At 39.6% G+C, this 22,990-nt stretch overlaps 1 protein-coding gene and 1 pseudogene across 1 annotated transcript in view; both read left to right on the forward strand.

The window, feature by feature from the left end:
• Nucleotides 1-11,772: 11,772 nt before the first annotated feature.
• LOC115848693 (52 kDa repressor of the inhibitor of the protein kinase pseudogene) lies at nucleotides 11,773-14,066 on the forward strand (annotated as a pseudogene).
• Nucleotides 14,067-19,296: 5,230 nt separating this feature from the next.
• The window catches only part of TTN (titin), a 279,722-nt gene continuing 276,028 nt past the window's right edge, over nucleotides 19,297-22,990 (forward strand). The window contains 2 exon segments of the mRNA XM_060302200.1: nucleotides 19,297-19,387; nucleotides 21,635-21,838. Of these exon segments, the coding sequence (XP_060158183.1) occupies nucleotides 19,297-19,387; nucleotides 21,635-21,838 (295 nt within the window).

Below are 22,990 nucleotides of genomic sequence, written 5' to 3' on the forward strand. Positions count from 1 at the left end.
AGTCTTGAAGCTTGTGTCATCTTGACGTGGTGCAATACAGAGAGCTCAAGAGCAGGGAAGATGGACCATATATATTACAGACATAAGGTCAAGTGTCTATCCTCCAAAGCTGCTTATCTACTCACTGTGTTTGGACGTTTTTAGACTTTGCAGTATGGTCAAGATACTTGCCTTCTGGCGTTTACATCCTTATATGACATTCAGAGTTAAGAAGGAAGGAAGAAAGGAAGGGAAGGGGAAGGGAGGGGAGGGGAGGGGAGGGGAGGGGAGGGGAAGGGAGGGGAGGGGAGGGGAGGAAGAGACCAGTTAGTAAATAGCTAATATACTACTCTGGAAAGAGTCCATGTTATTGGATTAGTGAACAATACTGGACAATATGTGATATCATGCTAAGCATTAGCTTTAAAATTAAATATTCCATAGTTGGCATATAGTAAGCTAGCCCAGTGGAAACCAAATACTACTCAGATTTGGGGAGTTTGCTGATGCAGTAAGATCTTAATTTACCACCTTAACAGTGGGGAGGAGTCCCACAGATAATCCAAAACAGCTGATGATTCAAATATAATGCCTACTTAGTTTTGGAATGCATCGTGTGATTCTCTTTTTGAACAGTATAGTCATAGCAATTCAATAAATATTTATTAAGCATATGCTCGGTGCTGAATACTGTGCTAAATTATTATAATTTGGGATTCTGTCATTGCTTATTGGCTCAACAAATATCTAATGAGTGGTGACTTTCGCCAGGCATTGTGCTAGGTGATGGCTAAACAGTGGTGACCAACAAGACAGTTATGGTTCCTGTACTTTTGGAGACTGTGGTTCACATAAACTACTAATAAATTCTCAGTAATCTACGACTGAAACCTAGACTAGGATATGTGTAAAACTCCGGCAGTGTCTCCATCTACACAACTGTGGTTGCTCTCAGACTTTGTTTATACTCCATTGGACCAGTTACCAAAGGAAGGACTTATTGGGGGTTATTTGAGAAATGGGTACAGTTTTCAAGACTAATGTAATAGTCCTTTGTGAGAGGAAAGAGTAAAATTAAGGTCTCTTATAATTCATTAAATTTTTTTGTGCATTCTTACTGTGTTAAACACGATTCAAGCACTGGGATTATAGCAATGCATGCAATAGACAGAATCTCTGCTCTCAAGGAGATAATTAGCACAGTAATATGTGGTAATAGTATAGCTATAAAGTCCCTTCCACTCATAAAGTGTTTCAAAGTGAAATATAGGCTTATCATTGAGCTATTTTTACACAGAGAAGTAGAAAAGCAAATTCAGGAAGTGCACAGGGAAGAATGCGCTGACCCAAACAACCCGTTCTGTGGATAGGCGTCTGTGTTCCTTGAGTTACAAAGGCAAGCAAACCTACATCAGGGACATGGGGGACAAGGAAGTGCTGCTTAAGATTTGAGGCTTCTCTTTGTCCTACTTTTTTACTACCTCCAGTTACAGGTGCTTTAGTAGTAAGATTGAATTAATTGCTTTCTACAATTGTTTACAGGTGTACTAACAGTCACTCACATTTAATGGCACATTAAATACGAAAAGTTTATTTTAGACACGTGTGATACTTCTATCAAAATTAGAAAGATCAAAAAGTTGGTCTTACCCTGCCGAAGAGGCAAGAGACTTTTTCTTCCCTCTTTGTTTCCTGGCGCGCAAGGAGAGGGGATTAAGAGCGCTGCTTAAAGGAGCTCCAGAGACGGATGCGAGCCACGGCTAACAGCGCGGACCCCAGAGACGGGCATGAGACGCTAAGGCTGCTGCTGCCGCCACCAAGAAGCCTCTGTGCGAGCACAGGCCACTCTCCACACCTCCCTTCCGGGGAGCCTGTGCAGCCAGCCACTGCCAGGGTCCCGGGATCCAGGGACACCTTCCCCGGGAAAACGCACGGCGCGCCTCAGGCTGGTACAACGTCATGCCGGCCTCTGCCGCCGCAGGCCCGCCCCGCACTCCATGCCCCTCCCACCCCCCCGGCCTGAGTGAGCCAGAGCCCCCGAATCAGCGGCTCCTTTAACCGCGTCCTGTCTGAGCGAAGAACAGACGCCCTCCGGCGACCTACACGCAGAGGCGGGGCCAAATCCAAAGCTGAACCCCGGGAGCTGTGCGAACAAAGAAGAGAAAGGGAAATCTCTCCCAGCAGCCTCAGAAGCAGCGCATTAAAGCTCCACAATCAACTTGATGTACCCTGCATCTGTGGAATATATGAATAGACAACCAATCATCCCAAATTAAGGAGGTGGACTTTGAGAGCAAGATTTATGATTGTTTCCTCTTTTTGTGAGTGTGTATACGTATGCTTCTGTGTGAGATTTTGTCTGTATAGCTTTGCTTTCACCATTTGTCCTAGGGCTGTATCTCTGTTTTTTTTTACTTAAAACTTTTTTAAAATATTTTTTTATTTTAATAACTTTATTTTACCTTAGTATATTTTATTTAATCCTCTTTCTTTCTTTCTTTCCCTCCTTCCTTCCTCCCTCCCTCCTTCTCTCTCTCTCTCTCTCTCTCTTTCTTTCTTTCTACTTTTTCTCCCTTTTATTCTGAGCGTGTGGATGAAAGGCTCTTGGTGCTGCAGCCAGGAGTCAGTGCTCTGCCTCTGAGGTGGGAGAGCCAAGTTCAGGACACTGGTCCACAAGAGACCTCCCAACTCCACGTAATATCAAACGGCAAAAATCTCCCAGAGATCTCCATCTCAACACCAACACCCAGCTTCACTCAACGACCAGCAAGCTACAGTGCTAGACACCCTATGTCAAACAAATAGCAAGACAGGAACACAACCCCACCCATTAGCAGAGAGGCTGCCTAAAATCATAAGTCCACAGACACCCCAAAACACACCACCATACGTGGACCTGCCCACCAGAAAGACAAGATCCAGCCTCATCCACGAGAACACAGGCACTAGTCCCCTCCACCAGGAAGCCTACACAACCCACTGAACCAACTTTAGACACTGGGGACACACACCAAAAACAACGGGAACTACGAACCTGCAGCCTGCAAAAAGGAGACCCCAAACACAGTAAGATAAACAAAATGAGAAGACAGAAAAACACACAGCAGATGAAGGAGCAAGATAAAAACCCACCAGACCTAACAAATGAAGAGGAGATAGGCAATCTACCTGAAAAAGAATTCAGAATAATGATAGTAAAGATGATCCAAAATCTTGGAAATAGAATAGAGAAAATACAAGAAACATTTAACAAGGACCTAGAAGAACTAAAGATGAAACAAGCAACGATGAACAACACAATAAATGAAATAAAAAATACTCTAGAAGGGATCAATACCAGAATAACTGAGGCAGAAAAACAGATAAGTGCCCTGGAAGATAAAATAGTGGAAATAGCTACTGCAGAGCAGAATAAAGAAAATAGAATGAAAAGAACTGAGGACAGTCTCAGGGACCTCTGCGACAACATTAAATGCACCAACATTCGAATTATAGGGGTTCCAGAAGAAGAAGAGAAAAAGAAAGGGATTGAGAAAATATTTGAAGAGATTATAGTTGAAAACTTCCCTAATATGGGAAAGGAAATAGTTAATCAAGTCCAGGAAGCACAGAGAGTCCCATACAGGATAAATCCAAGGAGAAACATGCCAAGACACATATTAATCAAACTGTCAAAAATTAAATACAAAGAAAACATATTAAAAGCAGCAAGGGAAAAACAACAAATAACACACAAGGGAATCCCCATAAGGTTAACAGCTGATCTTTCAGCAGAAACTCTGCAAGCCAGAAGGGAGTGGCAGGACATATTGAAAGTGTTGAAGGAGAAAAACATGCAACCAAGATTACTCTACCCAGCAAGGATCTCATTCAGATTTGATGGAGAAATTAAAACCTTTACAGACAAGCAAAACCTGAGAGAGTTCAGCACCACCAAACCAGCTTTACAACAAATGCTAAAGGATCTTCTCTAGGCAAGAAACACAAGAGAAGGAAAAGACCTACAATAACAAACGCAAAACAATTAAGAAAATGGGAATAGGAACATACATGTCGATAATTACCTTAAATGTAAATGGATTAAATGCTCCAACCAAAAGACACAGACTGACTGAATGGATACAAAAACAAGACCCATATATATGCTGTCTACAAGAGACCCACTTCAGACCTAGAGACACATACAGACTGAAAGTTAGGAGATGGAAAAAGATATTCCATGCAAATGGAAACCAAAAGAAAGCTGGAGTAGCAATTCTCATATCAGACAAAATAGACGTTAAAATAAAGACTATTAGAAGAGACAAAGAAGGAAACTGCATAATGATCAAGGCATCGATCCAAGAAGAAGATATAACAATTGTAAATAACTTTATTTTATTTTAACTTACTTTATTTTCTTTTATCCTCTTTCTTTCTTTCTTTCTTTCTTTCTACTTTTTCTCCCTTTTATTCTGAGCCGTGTGGATGAAAGGCTCTTGGTGCTGCAGCCAGGAGTCAGTGCTGTGCCTCTGAGGTGGGAGAGCCAACTTCAGGACACTGGTCCACAAGAGACCTCCCAGCTCCACATAATATCAAACGGCAAAAATCTCCCAGAGATCTCCATCTCAACACCAACACCCAGCTTCACTCAACGACCAGCAAGCTACAGTGCTAGACACCCTATGCAGCCCGCATAAGCACCCAACATAGGAGCACTTCGATACATAAGGCAAATACTAACAGCCATAAAAGGGGAAATTGACAGTAACACATTCATAGTAGGGGACTTTAACACCCCACTTTCACCAATGGACAGATCATCCAAAATGAAAATAACTAAGGAAACACAAGCTTTAAGTGATACATTAAACAAGATGGACTTAATAGATATTTATAGGACATCTTCCCCCAAACCCTTTGAGGTAGATATTATAATCCCCAATTTACAACTGACAAATCTGAGACTCCAAAATTCGAGTTGCCTAAGCCCGTGTAGGGTAGGAGCAAAATTCCACATGCCCCTGGAGTCAGTGCTACTAAGATACACAAGACCAACTTTTCTTTTCTTTTTTTTTTACATCTTTATTGGAGTACAATTCCTTTACAATGGTGTGTTAGTTTTTTGGGTTTTTTTTTTTTTTTTTTACATCTTTATTGGAGTATAATTGCTTTACAATGGTGTGTTAGTTTCTGCTTTATAACGAAGTGAATCAGTTATACATATACATATGTTCCCACATCTCTTCCCACTTGCTTCTCCCTCCCTCCCACCCTCCCTATCCCACCCCTCTAGGTGGTCACAAAGCACCGAGTTGATCTCCCTGTGCTATGCAGCTGCTTCCCACTAGCTATCTATTTTACGTTTGGTAGTGTATATACGTCCATGCCACTCTCTCACTTTGTCACAGCTTACGCTTCCCCCACGCCATATCCTCAAGTCTATTCTCTAGTAGGTCTATGTCTTTATTTCGGTCTTACCCCTAGGTTCTTCATGGCATTTTTTTTTTCTTAAATTCCATATATATGTGTTAGCATACGGTATTTGTCTTTCTCTTTCTGACTTACTTCACTCTGTATGACAGACTCTAAGTCCATCCACCTCATTACAAATAGCTCAATTTCGTTTTTTTTATGGCTGAGTAATATTCCATTGTATATATGTGCCACATCTTCTTTATCCATTCATCCGATGATGGACACTTAGGTTGTTTCCATCTCCTGGCTATAGTAAATAGAGCTGCAATGAACATTTTGGTACATGACTCTTTTTGAATTATGGTTTTCTCAGGGTATACGCCCAGTAGTGGGATTGCTGGGTCATATGGTAGTTCTATATATAGGTTTTTAAGGAACCTCCATACTGTTCTCCATAGTGGCTGTACCAATTCATATTCCCACCAGCAGTGCAAGAGTGTTCCCTTTTCTCCACACCCTTTCCAGCATTTATTGTTTCTAGATTTTTTGATGATGGCCATTCTGACAGGTGTGAGATGATATCTCATTGTCATTTTGATTTCTCTAATGATTAATGATGTTGAGCATTCTTTCATGTATTTGTTGGCTCATATGTTTATTTTTGTTTTAATTTCCATTTCTCTAGGAGGTGGGTCAAAAAGGATCTTGCTGTGATTTATGTCATAGAGTGTTCTGCCTATGTTTTCCTCTAAGAGTTTGGTGGTTTCTGGCCTTACATTTAGGTCTTTAATCCATTTTGAGCTTATTTTTGTGTATGGTGTTAGAGAGTGATCTAATCTCATACTTTTACATGTACCTGTCCAGTTTTCCCAGCACCACTTATTGAAGAGGCTGTCCTTTCTCCACTGTACATTCCTGCCTCCTTTATCAAGATAAGGTGACCATATGTGCTTGGGTTTATCTCTGGGATTTCTATCCTGTTCCATTGATCTATATTTCTGTTTTTGTGCCAGTACCATACTGTCTTGATTACTGTAGCTTTGTAGTATAGTCTGAACTCAGGGAGCCTGATTCCTCCAGCTCTGTTTTTCGTTCTCAAGATTGCTTTGGCTATTCGGGGTCTTTTGTGTTTCCATACAAATTGTGAAATTTTTAGTTCTAATTCTGTGAAAAATGCCAGTGGTAGTTTGATAGGGATTGCATTGAATCTGTAGATTGCTTTGGGTAGTAGAGTCATTTTCATAATGTTGATTCTTCCAATCCAAGAACATGGTATATCTCTCAATCTATTTGTATCATCTTTAATTTCTTTCATCAGTGTCTTATCCTTCTCTGCATACAGGTCTTTTGTCTCCTTAGGTAGGTTTATTCCTAGATATTTTATTGTTTTTGTTGCAGTGGTAAATGGGAGTGTTTTCTTAATTTCACTTTCAGATTTTTCATCATTAGTGTATAGGAATGCCAGAGATTTCTGTGCATTAATTTTGTATCCTGCTACTTTACCAAATTTATTGATTAGCTCTAGTAGTTTTCTGGTGGCGTCTTTAGGACTCTCTATGTATAAGTATCATGTCATCTGCAAACAGTGACAGCTTTACGTCTTCTTTTCCAATTTGGATTCCTTTTATTTCCTTTTCTTCTCTGATTGCTGTGGCTAAAACTTCCAAAACTATGTTGAATAAGAGTGGTGAGAGTGGGCAACCTTGTCTTGCTCCTGAGCTTAGTGGAAATGGTTTCAGTTTCTCACCATTGAGGATGATGATGGCTGTGGCTTTGTCATATACGGCCTTTATTATGTTGAGGAAAGTTCCCTCTATGCCTACTTTCTGGAGGGTTTTTCAATACCCATAAATGGGTATTGAATTTTGTCAAAAGCTTTCTCTGCATCTATTGAGATGATCATATGGTTTTTCTCCTTCAATTTGTTAATATGGTGTATCACATTGATTTATTTGCGTATATTGAAGAATCCTTGCATTCCTGGAATAAACCCCACTTGATCATGGTGCATGATCCTTTTAATGTGCTGTTGGATTCTGTTTGCTAGTATTTTGTTGAGGATTTTTGCATGTATGTTCATCAGTGATATTGGCCTGTAGTTTTCTTACTTTGTGACATCCTTGTCTGGTTTTCGTATCAGGGTGACGGTGGCCTCGTAGAATGAGTTTGGGAGTGTTCTTCCCTCTGCTATATTTTGGAAGAGTTTGAGAAGGACAGGTGTTAGCTCTTCTCTACATGTTTCAAAGAACTCGCCTGTGAAGCCATCTTGTCCTGGGCTTTTGTTTGTTGGAAGATTTTTAATCACAGTTTCAATTTCAGTGCTTGTGATTGGTCTGTTCATATTTTCTATTTCTTCCTGATTCACTCTTGACAGTTTATGCATTTCTAAGAATTTTTCCATTTCTTCCAGATTGTCCATTTTATTGGCATAGAGCTGCTTGTAGTAATCTCTCATGATCTTTTGTACTTCTGCAGTGGCAGTTGTTACTTTTCCTTTTTCATTTCTAATTCTATTGATTTGAGTCTTCTCCCTTATTTTCTTGATGAGTCTGGCTAATGGTTTATCAAGTTTGTTTATCTTCTCAAAGAACCCGCTTTTAGTTTTATTGATCTTTGCTATCATTTCCTTCATTTCTTTTTCATTTACTTCTGGTCTGATCTTTATGATTTCTTTCCTTCTGCTAACTTTGGGCTTTTTTTGTTCTTCTTTCTCTAATTGCTTTCGGTGCAAGGTTAGGTTGTTTATTCGAGACGTTTCCTGTTTCTTAATGTAGGATTGTATTGCTATAAACTTCCCTCGTAGAACTGCTTTTGTTGCATCCCATAGGTTTTGGGTCGTCATGTCTCAATTGTCATTTGTTTCTAGGTATTTTTTTATTTCCTCTTTGATTTCTTCACTGATCACTTTGTTATTAAGTAGTGTATTGTTTAGCCTCCATGTGTTTGTATTTTTTACACATCTTTTCCTGTAATGGGTAACTAGTCTCATAGAATTGTGATCAGAAAAGGTACTTGATACAATTTCAGTTTTCTTAAATTTACCAAGGCTTGATTTGTGACCCAACATATGATCTATCCTGGAGAATGTTCCATGAGCACTTGAGAAAAATGTGTATTCTGTTGTTTTTGGATGGAATGTCCTATAAATATCAATTAAGTCCATCTTGTTTAATGTATCATTTAAATCTTGTGTTTCCTTAGTTATTTTCATTTTGGATGATCTGTCCATTGGTGAAAGTGGGGTGTTAAAGTCCCCTACTATGAATGTGTTACTGTCGATTTCCCCTTTTATGGCTGTTAGTATTTGCCTTATGTATCGAAGTGCTCCTACGTTGGGTGCTTATGTGGGCTGCATAGGGTGTCCAGCACTGTAGCTTGCTGGTCGTTGAGTGAAGCTGGGTGTTGGTGTTGAGATGGAGATCTCTGGGAGATTTTTGCCGTTTGATATTATGTGGAGCTGGGAGGTCTCTTGTGGACCAGTGTCCTGAAGTTGGCTCTCCCACCTCAGAGGCACAGCACTGACTCCTGGCTGCAGCACCAAGAGCCTTTCATCCACACGGCTCAGAATAAAAGGGAGAAAAAGTAGAAAGAAAGAGAGAAAGAGAGAAAGAGAGAGAGAGAGAGAGAGAGGGAGGGAGGGAGGGAGGGACGGAGAGAGGAAGGAAGGAAGGAAGGGGGAAGGAAGGAAGGAAGGAGGGAAAGAAAGAGGATAAAATAGAATATACTAAGGTAAAATAAAGTTATTAAAATAAAAAAATATTTTAAAAAAGTTTTAAGTAAAAAAAAAACAGAGAGATACAGCCCTAGGACAAATGGTGAAAGCAAAGCTATACAGACAAAATCTCACACAGAAGCATACGTATACACACTCACAAAAAGAGGAAACAATCATAAATCTTGCTCTCAAAGTCCACCTCCTTAATTTGGGATGATTGGTTGTCTATTCATATATTCCACAGATGCAGGGTACATCAAGTTGATTGTGGAGCTTTAATGCGCTGCTTCTGAGGCTGCTGGGAGAGATTTCCCTTTCTCTTCTTTGTTCGCACAGCTCCCGGGGTTCAGCTTTGGATTTGGCCCCGCCTCTGCGTGTAGGTCGCCGGAGGGCGTCTGTTCTTCGCTCAGACAGGACGCGGTTAAAGGAGCCGCTGATTCGGGGGCTCTGGCTCACTCAGGCCGGGGGGGTGGGAGGGGCATGGAGTGCGGGGCGGGCCTGCGGCGGCAGAGGCCGGCATGACGTTGTACCAGCCTGAGGCGCGCCGTGCGTTTTCCCGGGGAAGGTGTCCCTGGATCCCGGGACCCTGGCAGTGGCTGGCTGCACAGGCTCCCCGGAAGGGAGGTGTGGAGAGTGGCCTGTGCTCGCACAGAGGCTTCTTGGTGGCGGCAGCAGCAGCCTTAGCGTCTCATGCCCGTCTCTGGGGTCCGCGCTGTTAGCCGTGGCTCGCATCCGTCTCTGGAGCTCCTTTAAGCAGCGCTCTTAATCCCCTCTCCTTGCGCGCCAGGAAACAAAGAGGGAAGAAAAAGTCTCTTGCCTCTTCGGCAGGGTAAGACCAACTTTTTGATCTTTCTAATTTTGATAGAAGTATCACACGTGTCTAAAATAAACTTTTCGTATTTAATGTGCCATTAAATGTGAGTGACTGTTAGTACACCTGTAAACAATTGTAGAAAGCAATTAATTCAATCTTACTACTAAAGCACCTGTAACTGGAGGTAGTAAAAAAGTAGGACAAAGAGAAGCCTCAAATCTTAAGCAGCACTTCCTTGTCCCCCATGTCCCTGATGTAGGTTTGCTTGCCTTTGTAACTCAAGGAACACAGACGCCTATCCACAGAACGGGTTGTTTGGGTCAGCGCATTCTTCCCTGTGCACTTCCTGAATTTGCTTTTCTACTTCTCTGTGTAAAAATAGCTCAATGATAAGCCTATATTTCACTTTGAAACACTTTATGAGTGGAAGGGACTTTATAGCTATACTATTACCACATATTACTGTGCTAATTATCTCCTTGAGAGCAGAGATTCTGTCTATTGCATGCATTGCTATAATCCCAGTGCTTGAATCGTGTTTAACACAGTAAGAATGCACAAAAAAATTTAATGAATTATAAGAGACCTTAATTTTACTCTTTCCTCTCACAAAGGACTATTACATTAGTCTTGAAAACTGTACCCATTTCTCAAATAACCCCCAATAAGTCCTTCCTTTGGTAACTGGTCCAATGGAGTATAAACAAAGCCTGAGAGCAACCACAGTTGTGTAGATGGAGACACTGCCGGAGTTTTACACATATCCTAGTCTAGGTTTCAGTCGTAGATTACTGAGAATTTATTAGTAGTTTATGTGAACCACAGTCTCCAAAAGTACAGGAACCATAACTGTCTTGTTGGTCACCACTGTTTAGCCATCACCTAGCACAATGCCTGGCAAAAGTCACCACTCATTAGATATTTGTTGAGCCAATAAGCAATGACAGAATCCCAAATTATAATAATTTAGCACAGTATTCAGCACCGAGCATATGCTTAATAAATATTTATTGAATTGCTATGACTATACTGTTCAAAAAGAGAATCACACGATGCATTCCAAAACTAAGTAGGCATTATATTTGAATCATCAGCTGTTTTGGATTATCTGTGGGACTCCTCCCCACTGTTAAGGTGGTAAATTAAGATCTTACTGCATCAGCAAACTCCCCAAATCTGAGTAGTATTTGGTTTCCACTGGGCTAGCTTACTATATGCCAACTATGGAATATTTAATTTTAAAGCTAATGCTTAGCATGATGTCACATATTGTCCAGTATTGTTCACTAATCCAATAACATGGACTCTTTCCAGAGTAGTATATTAGCTATTTACTAACTGGTCTCTTCCTCCCCTCCCCTCCCCTCCCTTCCCCTCCCCTCCCCTCCCTTCCCCTTCCCTTCCTTTCTTCCTTCCTTCTTAACTCTGAATGTCATATAAGGATGTAAACGCCAGAAGGCAAGTATCTTGACCATACTGCAAAGTCTAAAAACGTCCAAACACAGTGAGTAGATAAGCAGCTTTGGAGGATAGACACTTGACCTTATGTCTGTAATATATATGGTCCATCTTCCCTGCTCTTGAGCTCTCTGTATTGCACCACGTCAAGATGACACAAGCTTCAAGACTGTATTCATTCATTCCGTCTAATTCCCATAAGAATTAAAGTGGTTTGATTTTGGTTCTAACAAACATAACAATACATCAACATGCTTCATATGAGGTCAAGTGAATCTAAAAACATATATACAGGCCCTAACGAGCCGGCCGGCGGCCTGACTCCCCTCCCTGGCCCCGACAGGCGGGCCGGTGGGCTGCTCTGAGGAAGGGGGAGGGGAGCACTGGGCCGGCCGGCAGTCAGACTATGATGCCGAACTTCTGCACGGCCCCCAACTGCACGCGGAAGAGCTCGCGGTTGGACCTGGCCTTTTTCAGGTTGCCGCGGGATCCAGCCAGATGCCAGAAGTGTGTGGAGAATTGTAGGAGAGCCGACTTAAAAGATAAAACACCCGATCAACTAGATAAACATTATCGATTGTGTGCCAAACACTTGGAGACTTCTGTGATCTGTAGAACTAGTCCTTATAGGACAGTTCTTCGAGATAATGCAATACCAACAATATTTGATCTTATCAGCCATTTGAATAATCCACACAGTAGACACAGAAAATGAATAAAAGAATTGAGTGAAGATGAAATGAGGATGCTGAAACAGAAAAAAATTGATGAAACTTCTGAACAGGACCCAAAACATAAGCAAATAAACAGCAATGCTCAGGACCCCAGTGCAGAAGAAGGGGGTGAAGAGCAGGAGGACCTTTAACCCTTGAAGAGAAGGAAAACAAAGAATACTTAAAATCTTTATTTGAAATTTTGATTCTTATCGGAAAACAGACCATACCTCTGGATGGACATGAAGCTGATGAAATCCCAGAAGGTCTCTTTACTCCTGATAACTGTCAAGCCCTGCTGGAGTGCCGGATCCATTCTGGTGAAGAGGTTCTGAGAAAGTGCTTTGAGACAACGGCAGTGAACACATTATTCTGTTCGAAAACACAGCAGAAAAAGATGGTAGGGATCTGTGAGAGCTGCATTCGAGAAGAAACCCTCAGGGAAGTGAGAGACTCTCATTTCTTTTCCATCATCATGGATGATGTGATGGACATAACAGGGGAAGAGCACCTGCCTGTGTTGGTGAGGTTTGTTGACGAATCTCACACCTGAGAGGAATTTGTGGGCTTCCTGCCTTATGAAGCTGATGCAGAAATTTCGGCTATGAAATCTCACACTACAGTAACTGAGAAGTGAGGATTAAACATGGAGTACTGTCGTGGCCAGGCTTACATTTGTGTCCAGTGGATTTTCTTCCAAAATGAAAGTTTTTGCTTCTAGACTTTTAGAGAAATATCCACAAGCTATCTACACACTCTGCTCTTCCTGTACCTTAAATATGTGGTTGGCAAAATCAGTGCCTGTTATGGGAGTATGTGTCCCATTAGGATCAGCTGAGGAAGTTTGTTCTTTCTTCCATCGACCAGCACAACTGCTTTTAGAGCTTGACAGTGTAATTTCTGTCCTCGTTCAGAACGATGAAGAAAGGGGCAAAGAACTGAAGGAAATTCGCCATTCTCAGTGGCCAGGCAGGCATGATGCTTTTGAAATCTTAGTGGACCTCCTACAAGCACTTATTTTATGTTTAGATGGTATAATAGTAACACAAATGTTAGATGGAATAACTGCATGGCTGGCCGAGCATTTGTACTCTGTAGTGTGGTAACAGATTTTGATTTCATCGTTACCATTGTTCTTTAAAATGTCCTATCTTTTACAAGAGGCTTTGGGAAAAATCTTCAGGGGCAGACCTGAAGGTCATCAGACCTCTGATGTCTTCTTTGCAGCTAGTAGTTTCACGGCAGGGCTACATTCACAAAATGAAGTGATGGAAAATATCGAAGTTTATCATGAATTTTGGTTTTAGAAAGCCACAAATTTGGCAACCAAACTTGATATTCAGATGAAACTCCCAGGGAAATTTCTCAGAGCTCATCACAGTAACTTGGAATCTCAGCTAACCTCTGAGAGTTACTACAAAGAAACTCTAAATGTTCCAACAGTGGAACACATTATTCAGGACCTGAAAGATATATTCTCAGAACAGCACCTCAGAGCTCTTAAATGCTCATCTCTGGTACACTCTGTCATGGGACAGCTCAAATTCAATACATCAGAGGAGTATCACGCTGACATGTACAGAAGTGATTTACCTAATCCTGACACACTCTCTGCTGGGCTGCGTTGTTGGAGAATCAAGTGGAAACACAGAGGGAAAGATGTAGAACTTCCACCCACTACTTATGAAGCCCTTCATCTGCCAGACATCAAGTTTTTTCCTAATGTTTATGCATTATTGAAGGTTCTGTGTATTCTTCCTGTGATGAAGGTTGAAAATGAACACTATGAAAATGGGCAAAAGCATCTCAAAGCATACCTGAGGAACACTTTGACAGACCAAAGGTCAAGTAACCTGGCTTTGCTTAACATAAATTTTTATATAAAACATGATTTGGATTTAATGGTGGATAAGTGTACAAGTAAGCACACAAGTGTACAAGTAAGTCAGAGCTTCCTACAGATAATTCAGAAACCAATGAAAATACCTGAGACTTTTTTTTTAACATCTTTATTGGAGTATAATTGCTTTACAATGGTGTGTTAGTTTCTGCTTTATAACAAAGTGAATCAGCTATACATATACATATATCCCCATATCTCCTCCCTCTTGTGTCTCCCTCCCACCCTCCCTATCCCACACTGCTAGGTGGTCAAAAAGCACCAAGCTGATCTCTCTGTGCTATGTGGCTGCTTCCCACTAGCTATCTATTTTACATTTGGTAGTGTATATATGTCCATGAAGATACCTAAGAGACTTTTAAAATAGGCTTTCTCTTATATATGATATTTGAAAAAAACTGTAAGAAATTTGAAAATATCTTACAGAAAAGTTGTAAGGTGTACGTAGGCCACTTAATCACTGAATATCTTGACCTGTAGGCCCCCCATTGAGTACATTAGTCATTGATAATCTGCCTGTTTAAATGGCCCGTTTCAACTCCCATACTTTGGAGACCTAACTGTTCTTCCAGAAGATAGCATTGAAAGTACCATGTTACACTCTGTGATCTATGCTAATGGCACTTTGGAATTGTATTAGTTAAGTCATTTTAGACATAACATTTATCACTGTGGATCCAATTGTCAAGTATTGAGTTATCAGTTCTTTGAAGAAATAAATTGTGAGGAGGTATGGGAGGAAGGAATACAGTTTATAAACATTACAATGAAGCTCATGACTGACCTTTGAATATTAGGAGTTTTAAGTATGCTGTTAAAAATCTGTAAGGGACAGTTAAGAAAATTATCAGACTGTAATAGAAACATGTGGGCTCGCCAAACAAGGATTTCAGTGTAGATTCTGTCTTTATCAAATGAAGTTAAAGGAACAAGTTATAGTTAAAGTTTGAATGGAAGAGCCTTCCCTTGTTGTTCCACATCTGGTTGTTGCAGTTTGCATTCCTTTATTGAGCCTACATCTTCATAAGCTTTTTGGCAGGTATATGTTGAACACTTCTGTTTCATGGTCAAGACAGGATCAGAGGCCATGGATACTGACAACTGATTTGTCTGTTTTCTTCTGTCTTTTTTCATGACTGTATCTACTGCTCATCTTGATTTACAAGCAAAACCTAGAAAACCCACAAAAATAAGTGTTTTGTGGTTTATCTAGGAATAATACAGAAAATATTGCTGTTATTTTTGGTGAAGAAAATCAATTTTGTATAGTTTATTTCAACCTAAATAAAATGTGTATTTTGTTTAAAAAAATAAAAGCATATATACATACACGCACTCACCACACACACACACGCACACACACACTTGCACACATTTTAAATAGATAACCAGTTAGTTATCTATTTAACAATGCAAATCAGAAAGATCACATGACATTTCTAGTCTAGCTTCGCTTTATGACTGGCAGGTTGCCTGTAACATAGTCTCTAATTGGGAATAATTTTTAAGATATATAACATGAAACTAGTTGTTTCTGAATAAAGCAATCAAACAGGATTTTGTCAGATAGCGTCTGTAGCAGGAAAAATAATACCAACAAGACAGATATCACTGCTTAAGAAAAGAAGACAAATGTTTAAATAAATATGTCATCTTGTCTATATAGCTATATTACATAAGTTGTCCAGTATATTTTAGTCCTGTTTAATGTTAACAAGTTAATCACTGTATAAATAATTACCAAGAGTGAAATACTCAGGAAGTTGAAAAGTCTAATGCATGGTCTTCCACATCAGGGGAAATTTTTATTACAGATGTAAATTTAACTTAAAATTGAAAATTTTAGTCTTTTATTAAGAAAAATCTCTTTTTATTATCAACAAGACAATTTTCTTCCCTCTTAGTGAAGCTTTTCAAGTCTCTCAGCTGAACTATTTTAAAGCTCTTCTGGTATGCTCTTTTGTATTTGAAATATCTGTTGCTTGAAATTAAATTCAGTTCTAAAATAGCAACTATATCATCTCCTAACTACTTCCCATTAGTAAGAGCAAACTCCAGAGATTAGTAAGGCAGCTTTCATGTGCCTGAAAAAGAACCCTATGGATGTTTTAAACAAAAGACTTGGCTGCTCATTAAGGATCAGTGCATGTATATTTGTAAATATTAATGCCAGAAAAAAATGAAATCTGGAAAAAAGAAATCCTTACACTGTCTAGGCTAAATCTAAGCAGAGTTCAGATTTTGCCTCTCAACTTTATTTCTTGCAGGGCTGTATAAACACTTAGCTCATTAACATTGGCTTAACTCTCCCCGAAGTACAAGTGGATTCAGGAGAAAGTAGATAGTATAAATGAGCTCTCTTCAGTGCTGAGGTTTTTAGGCACTGGTTCTTCAAAAAAAAAAAGGTGAAGTCTTAGGCATGAGATAAACTCCCTCATCTGTTGTCATGATTGACAGGTCCATTTGCTTGGTTGTATGGGGGAAGGGAACAGGAATGGGGCCTCACTCAGGGCAGAGTCCTCAGGTTTGAGCTGTTTTGTATAATTGCCCACAAGTGTTTTCTATTGCCACAAATTCTCCTCAGACCAGTTATTTTCAGATTTTAACATGGGCAACAAGTGCTCTTCCCCAAGCCGCAACAGAGTTAGTCTTTAAGTACGGTTCTATTCCCTTGGTAAAGCCCCTTTTGAGATGCTAAACTTAGCACTGCCAATCAGAAGAACAGGTGGTCTGCGCCGCTCGCTACCAAATAGGTCCTTCTCCCATCATGCTTTCCTGGGAGAGCCAATCAGCCAGCGCCCTGCCCTGAGATGTGGGGCTGTCAGCAGATCTGGCAAATATAAGGGCTGAGCCCGACCCTGACTCGTGAGCAGTCGTGCATTCCCAGCCTCGCCTCGGGTGTAGGGATTGCATAGAAAAGCAAAACTACACAGTCTTGACTGTGTAGTTTTGTTTTTAAGTTTAGAGGCTCACCGATTCATGTTGGAGATGGTCGAAAAAACCAACTCTAGATAAGACGTCGTTTCAGAAGCAACCTTGGGCTTAGTCCCACCCTTTTTGGGCACTCCTGAGAAATCAGGTGAGCAGCATCTTTTCTTTCTTATTAGTAGAGTCCCTCCCTTATCGGTTTCTGGTTCCGCATTTTCTTTGTATGCTAAATGCCTATATGGAGGTGTTTGTCTGACTACTTGGTGCTGGTTCTGATCCTCTATTTGAATCTGCTTGTTAAATTCTGTTTTGAAATATGTGAAGGCTTTTCCTTTCAAAAGTTCGATGCTTTAGCATATCCGCAAGTCAGTGATTCAAATTGTTTAAATGCACCTAACATTCTAAAAGTATTAAAAGTTGGAGTCTGAAATGGTGATAGAAATGCTTGCTTCTTTTATAGACTTTTTTTGTTTGTTGAGAATGTTCAAGGTTATAGTACTCAGTGATAAAGTGAGACACACCAAGAATAGCTCTGATAAAATGCATGTGGTATCAGCTACACCCTGATGACTTTTTAAGGGAATCAACTGCTGAGGTATCAGTTGCAGGACAGTGACAGAACACTTGCCTGCTGTCAGTCAATGCTGGAGAGTTTATTTTGGGAGTATGACATTTTCGATGCATACCTTCAGCCATAATTAGACAAAGGCCTCTCAAGAGCAAATGCTAAAGCAACAAAATTTACCTGAACAATAGGAATAGAAGTCCTGTTGAGGCCAGTTAATTGCAATGTATTTAGAAATGTGGAAAAAAAGAAAAACAATATAATTGTTTTCTAAAATGCTCAGCATTTCATTATGTATTTTAGATCAGCTCATAATCAAATTATATGATATAATTGTTGATGCTAAGAAGGGTAAGAAATAATGTTTTAGAGACTTCTTATTTCAAATTATACCTTGATTTCCCATCTTCCTGGAATTAGATTACTAATTGTAAATGCCTATAAATATATAGGTATATAAAACATAAATGGTGTAAAAGAATATAGCTATTTTTAGAAGATGCACTCGCTCAGAAACAGGAAGAGTTTGACACAAAAAGTTATTTTCGTGTCCTAAGGATAATATGCTACACTAAGCAGTTCTTGGCAACAGTTTATTTTGGATATTATCTGAATTTTTCAAATATAAATGTTATTGTCTCAGAGAATTCTAGTTTCATTTTCTTTTTAACTAAGTAAAAAGTTACAATAAGGTACAGAATTAGATGATTGCTCCACACACTTTTAATAAATAGAGAATTTTATGAAAAATAGTAGTGAAGCAATTGACAACTGAGAATCTGCTTTTTATATCAGAATAGTGGCATAGTCACATTCAATAGCAAGGTATTTATGTCTCAGAAATTTCTTCTCATAATCTCTCTAAAACTGATAGGCAAAGTACTTGCTTCCACTTAACAAAACAACTTAACTGCCGACTTCTTGTTAATTTCTTTGATTTTTAATATTTGTGCTATGAAAGCATAGGTGCTTTCGCTTCAACTGCATTGCAGACCAGCCTTCCATTTTTCAGAGTCTGCACATTGTTCCTTATTAAGAACTCAAGTCAGTATTTTTCTTGCAGATCTATAATAAATACTGGCCTGCTCAGTTAAATTTAAACTTTCCTGAATATTCACTTCAACAGTAGCAACATTTACTGAACAGTTACAATATGAAGAAATATTAAGGACTAAATAACGCTGTATGCTGTCTACAAAAGGTTTGCATAGTGGACCAGGCTTTCCAAAACTTTTCAAGTTAGGAAAGAAATTGCAAAGTTCAAGTTTTTAGTTTTGGTGACTATTTTAAATAATCACCTGGGTTACTTAAGGTAATAGTGCCTGAATCTATGTCAACTTTATAAATACAGATACAGTGTCTGAAAAATATTGGGAGGAAGGAAATTTTTTAAAATAATTCGTTCTGACATTGAACCGATGAAAAGTTTCGTTTTACACTTTTCACACATACCTTCTATTATTTGTCACTACCCCCAGCTTCCTCCAGCTTTCCCTTTCTCCCAACTCTCTCTCAGATTTCCCACCTTTGGTAAGACTGAATTTCCCTCTTCGACCACTAGGGTACATTCCTTACTCTGTTTGCTTCGGTTGTTTTTTTTTTTCCATCCCCCCCTTAGACGTGCTACTCTGTTAGGCTATAAGTTAACCCAGAGGCCAAATTCAGGCCACAAAAGAGAAGGCCTGCCCATCACTCTGGGCCCACAGATAATCTGAGAAGCAACCCATTTGGAAAATGTGTGTCTGCCATCTTCAGAGTAGCTCCAGAATGGCCCTAAGCTGTGACCTTCTAATTTCTTTTCTCTTCCTTTTCAGAGTGCCTAAAAAGATGACAACTCAAGCACCGACGTTTACGCAGCCGTTACAAAGCGTTGTGGTACTGGAGGGTAGTACCGCAACCTTTGAGGCTCACATTAGTGGTAAGCTCCCACGTTCACACTGTCCCTTTTTCTTCTCTGCCTCCTGTCCATTAACTTTGCTGTAGGACTTGACAGCAAGTTTAAGCCTTGCTTTGACTTTGTGAAATGGGCCCACTTCTGTGGAAGGGTCATTGTAAGAGTATACTGTTCACAGAGTTCCTACAAAATCTGACAATATAATGGCTTGAAAATGTTTTATTCATATTTATAATTCCACAAAGCAAAATAAATAGCATTGGATTAAATTAGCTGTCAGAATCCAGGTGCTAAATAGGACCAAATTTGGTCATTCTATCTTTGGATTCAGCTGCAGAGCCAGACTGGAAGCCAAGAACTCCAGCCCAATGGGGGCCAGTCATGGAGCTGCTGGGCGAGTAGCCTGTGTGCCTGAGCCTCTGTGGGTTTACATGGAAAATAACAGTACAACTGACTTTCCTCAGTGGCAGAACTTTCAGTGATGAGCTAACTCCTAAGTATTTTATTATTTTATTTTCAATCTTTATTAAGTGATTCTAGTCAATGAAAAGATTTTCCAATCATTTTGAAAGGACACCCCAAAATAATATATGCCACTCTGGTTCACATAGTAAAGAGAAACAAACATTAACCCTAGAATTGTATTTAACAGGCAGTTCTTCTGTCTCTTTTTTTCCTTCTTTTTCTTCTTTATAATTCAGTTTAGGGATGGTTTTGAAAATGGATGATTTCTGGGACCTATCATCGTGTGACAAAATGGGGATAATCTATGAACTATATTGTAAATAATCTCAAAATTATTTAATCTCAAATTTATTTAATCAATATTTTCTCCTGCAGTATTACAACTGGTCATGTGAGATTTTATGGATTAATTAAAAGTTGATGCTTGATGTACCTCTATGATACACTATTCCTCTTTTTTTTTTTCAACTTTATGGCTTATAATAAAGATGTAAAATGAGATTTCCTTTTCCTTTCTCTTTCCTTTTGTTTTCTGTCTATGTACCAGTCTTATTCATAACTGGATAACACTTTATTTTACATTGCACAAATAACATATAAACATTCTTCAATTTCTATTGTATATGTATATAGAAATGTATAGAGACCAGTTCAATTCTTCTCTTGTATGATAATCTCTGACTTCCAAATAATTTACTTATTTATCTTGTAACACTCAGTAACTTCTGAACTGAGCAGAACACATATGGCTTCAGTGGGAAGTTTGCCTGCTTGTGGAGTAATGGAATCTGGCTTCCTCATAACTCCTTGTTCCTTCACACTTTGCGCTAATACATTCTTAGAAAAACACCACTGAAAATATTTGAACACCCATGAATTCGTTAAATAAACTATTCACTTGGCCACAGTGGGAGATTGGCTAATATAAGGACAACAAAATAAACTTTCTCTCGCTTATCCTCACCTCCTCAGTTTAAGGAGTTAGATCACCAGCCTTCATACCAAAGGCAAAATAAACCATGCTCTGAATTTGCCTCATGCCTTCCGAATGCAGAATTTTAGTATACTTAAAGCATCCAGCCGTGTACATGTAGTCATTAGCTCCATGATTCATGGTGGGTGAAGAGAATTTGACTTTTCTACCTGCAACTCCAAGTATCCATGTTATTCTGAAAGACTTGGTTCGGCATCATCTCTTATTGTATGAGAAGCTGCCCCTCCTTTGTATGGCATTTTTACTGAAGCACATTTGAAAGGCAGGAGAGGTCAGGAAGACAGGAGAGGTCAGAGGAGGTAGAGGGCTGAGCGTGTTCTCTTGTGCTTAGTAGACTGAACTTTTAGATCCCTTTGCTGCTTTTGTTCTTCACTTGTTTTTGAAGAGGACAACAGTCACTTTTTATCTCACAGTTTCCTTGGCTCTTCATTTTTATAAATCTCCTTCATGATTTTAATGATGTCTATTAAATTGCATCAGATAGAACCTTGGGCAGGAGGGCAGGTGATGGCAATTCTGGTCCTCTGTGTGCCACTGCCAGCTGAGGGACCTTGGAAAAATCATTGAGCCTCTTTTGGCTTCAGTTTCCTCCCCTATAGAATGAAGGTGCTGGCCTCCACGTGAACCCACAGACCTTCCTAATGGTCTGTAAGTTTACACTTTTATCACACAGCTGTCAAATTTTCACTGTCATTAAATAGCATGACTCTCTGGATAGCTTTTATGGTTTAGGACAAGGAAGTGAACATAATGGGACAGAACAGAGGACTTTGCAGTGCCCCAAACATAAAGATGAATTCTTTGTTCTCCAGGTTTCCCAGTTCCTGAGGTGAGCTGGTTTAGGGATGGCCAGGTGATTTCCACTTCCACTCTGCCCGGCGTGCAGATCTCCTTTAGCGATGGCCGCGCTAGACTGAAGATCCCTGCCGTGACTAAAGCCAACAGTGGACGATACTCCCTGAGAGCCACCAATGGATCTGGACAAGCGACTAGTACTGCTGAGCTTCTCGTGACAGGTAGGCTTTAGGGGACCTGCCTGTCCCCTGTACCACCCCCGGAGCACATCTCCAGGATCTGGGGAAGGGAGTCCCCCAAAAGCTACTGAGCACAAGCAGATGCATCTCAAATCTAGAGAAGGGCCCACCGGACACTGCATTGATAGCAAAGTTGTTTGTCTTTTGGAATTTGGTTTTCCTCAAAAAAGTGGCTGAGAACTAGTTCCTCTATACACATATTAAGCACTCAAAATTATATTAAGGAAATATTAAAAATCGTGTTTCTGAGCAAGTAGAAAGGCTTGAGCCTTGTCTATACGCCTGCTAAGGAAATATGCGTATCTCCAGGAATTCACACTTTAACAAGCACATAGATGATTCTGATACCAGTGGTCCACAGACCACCCATTTAAGAAATACTGCTCTAGGCTATAACATTTAATAATGCTTCATTTACTTTCCATTTCTAAAAACATTGCACAGTAAGCATACACAGAAATAGGGCAAATGCTTGTTTATTATTCAAATGCAGGACACAGTTTCCCCACAAAAGTTACCACAAGTCTTCGTGGCCTCTGTCATTTTTCTTCATCCTTTACTTCTTTGTAAGACATTACTACAGAGAACATTGCATTACTTCACACATTACATAACAATATCTTTCATGAGCTGCATAATGTTATATATGTTTATCCAGTAAACTATACGTTCAGCACTGTTTAAGTATAGGGCTATCATTGACCAAAACAGAAGGAACATCAGGTATGAACTTTAACATACATCCAGAAAATTCAGAAAGGGAAAATGCACAAGGTTGACAGCATCTGCTGTTGTTTATTCCTCAAAAACATGTCAAGATTAATCCCACTCACCCTTCACATTTATTTTATTAAAAATTTCTTCCAGCATAATTAGCCAAAAAAAATCCCCTTTCTGTAGCATCTAACATTAAATCGTGTCATTATTTGGATTAACATTTTAAATGCAAGTACATATTTGGGTTATTTGAATACTGATTAAGTTGGAGCCAATTTAGGATTTTTTAATTTAAATTAAAATTTAATGATTCTGTAAGTCACAGGTGTATCCAGCAAACCAACCACTGGAATTCATTTTAGTGCAACTTCCTGAAATATGTAAAGTTATCTTAACATATTAATATAGTGCTAGATG

This window comes from Globicephala melas, chromosome 7 (assembly GCF_963455315.2).
Source record: "Globicephala melas chromosome 7, mGloMel1.2, whole genome shotgun sequence".
Taxonomy (NCBI): domain Eukaryota; kingdom Metazoa; phylum Chordata; class Mammalia; order Artiodactyla; family Delphinidae; genus Globicephala; species Globicephala melas.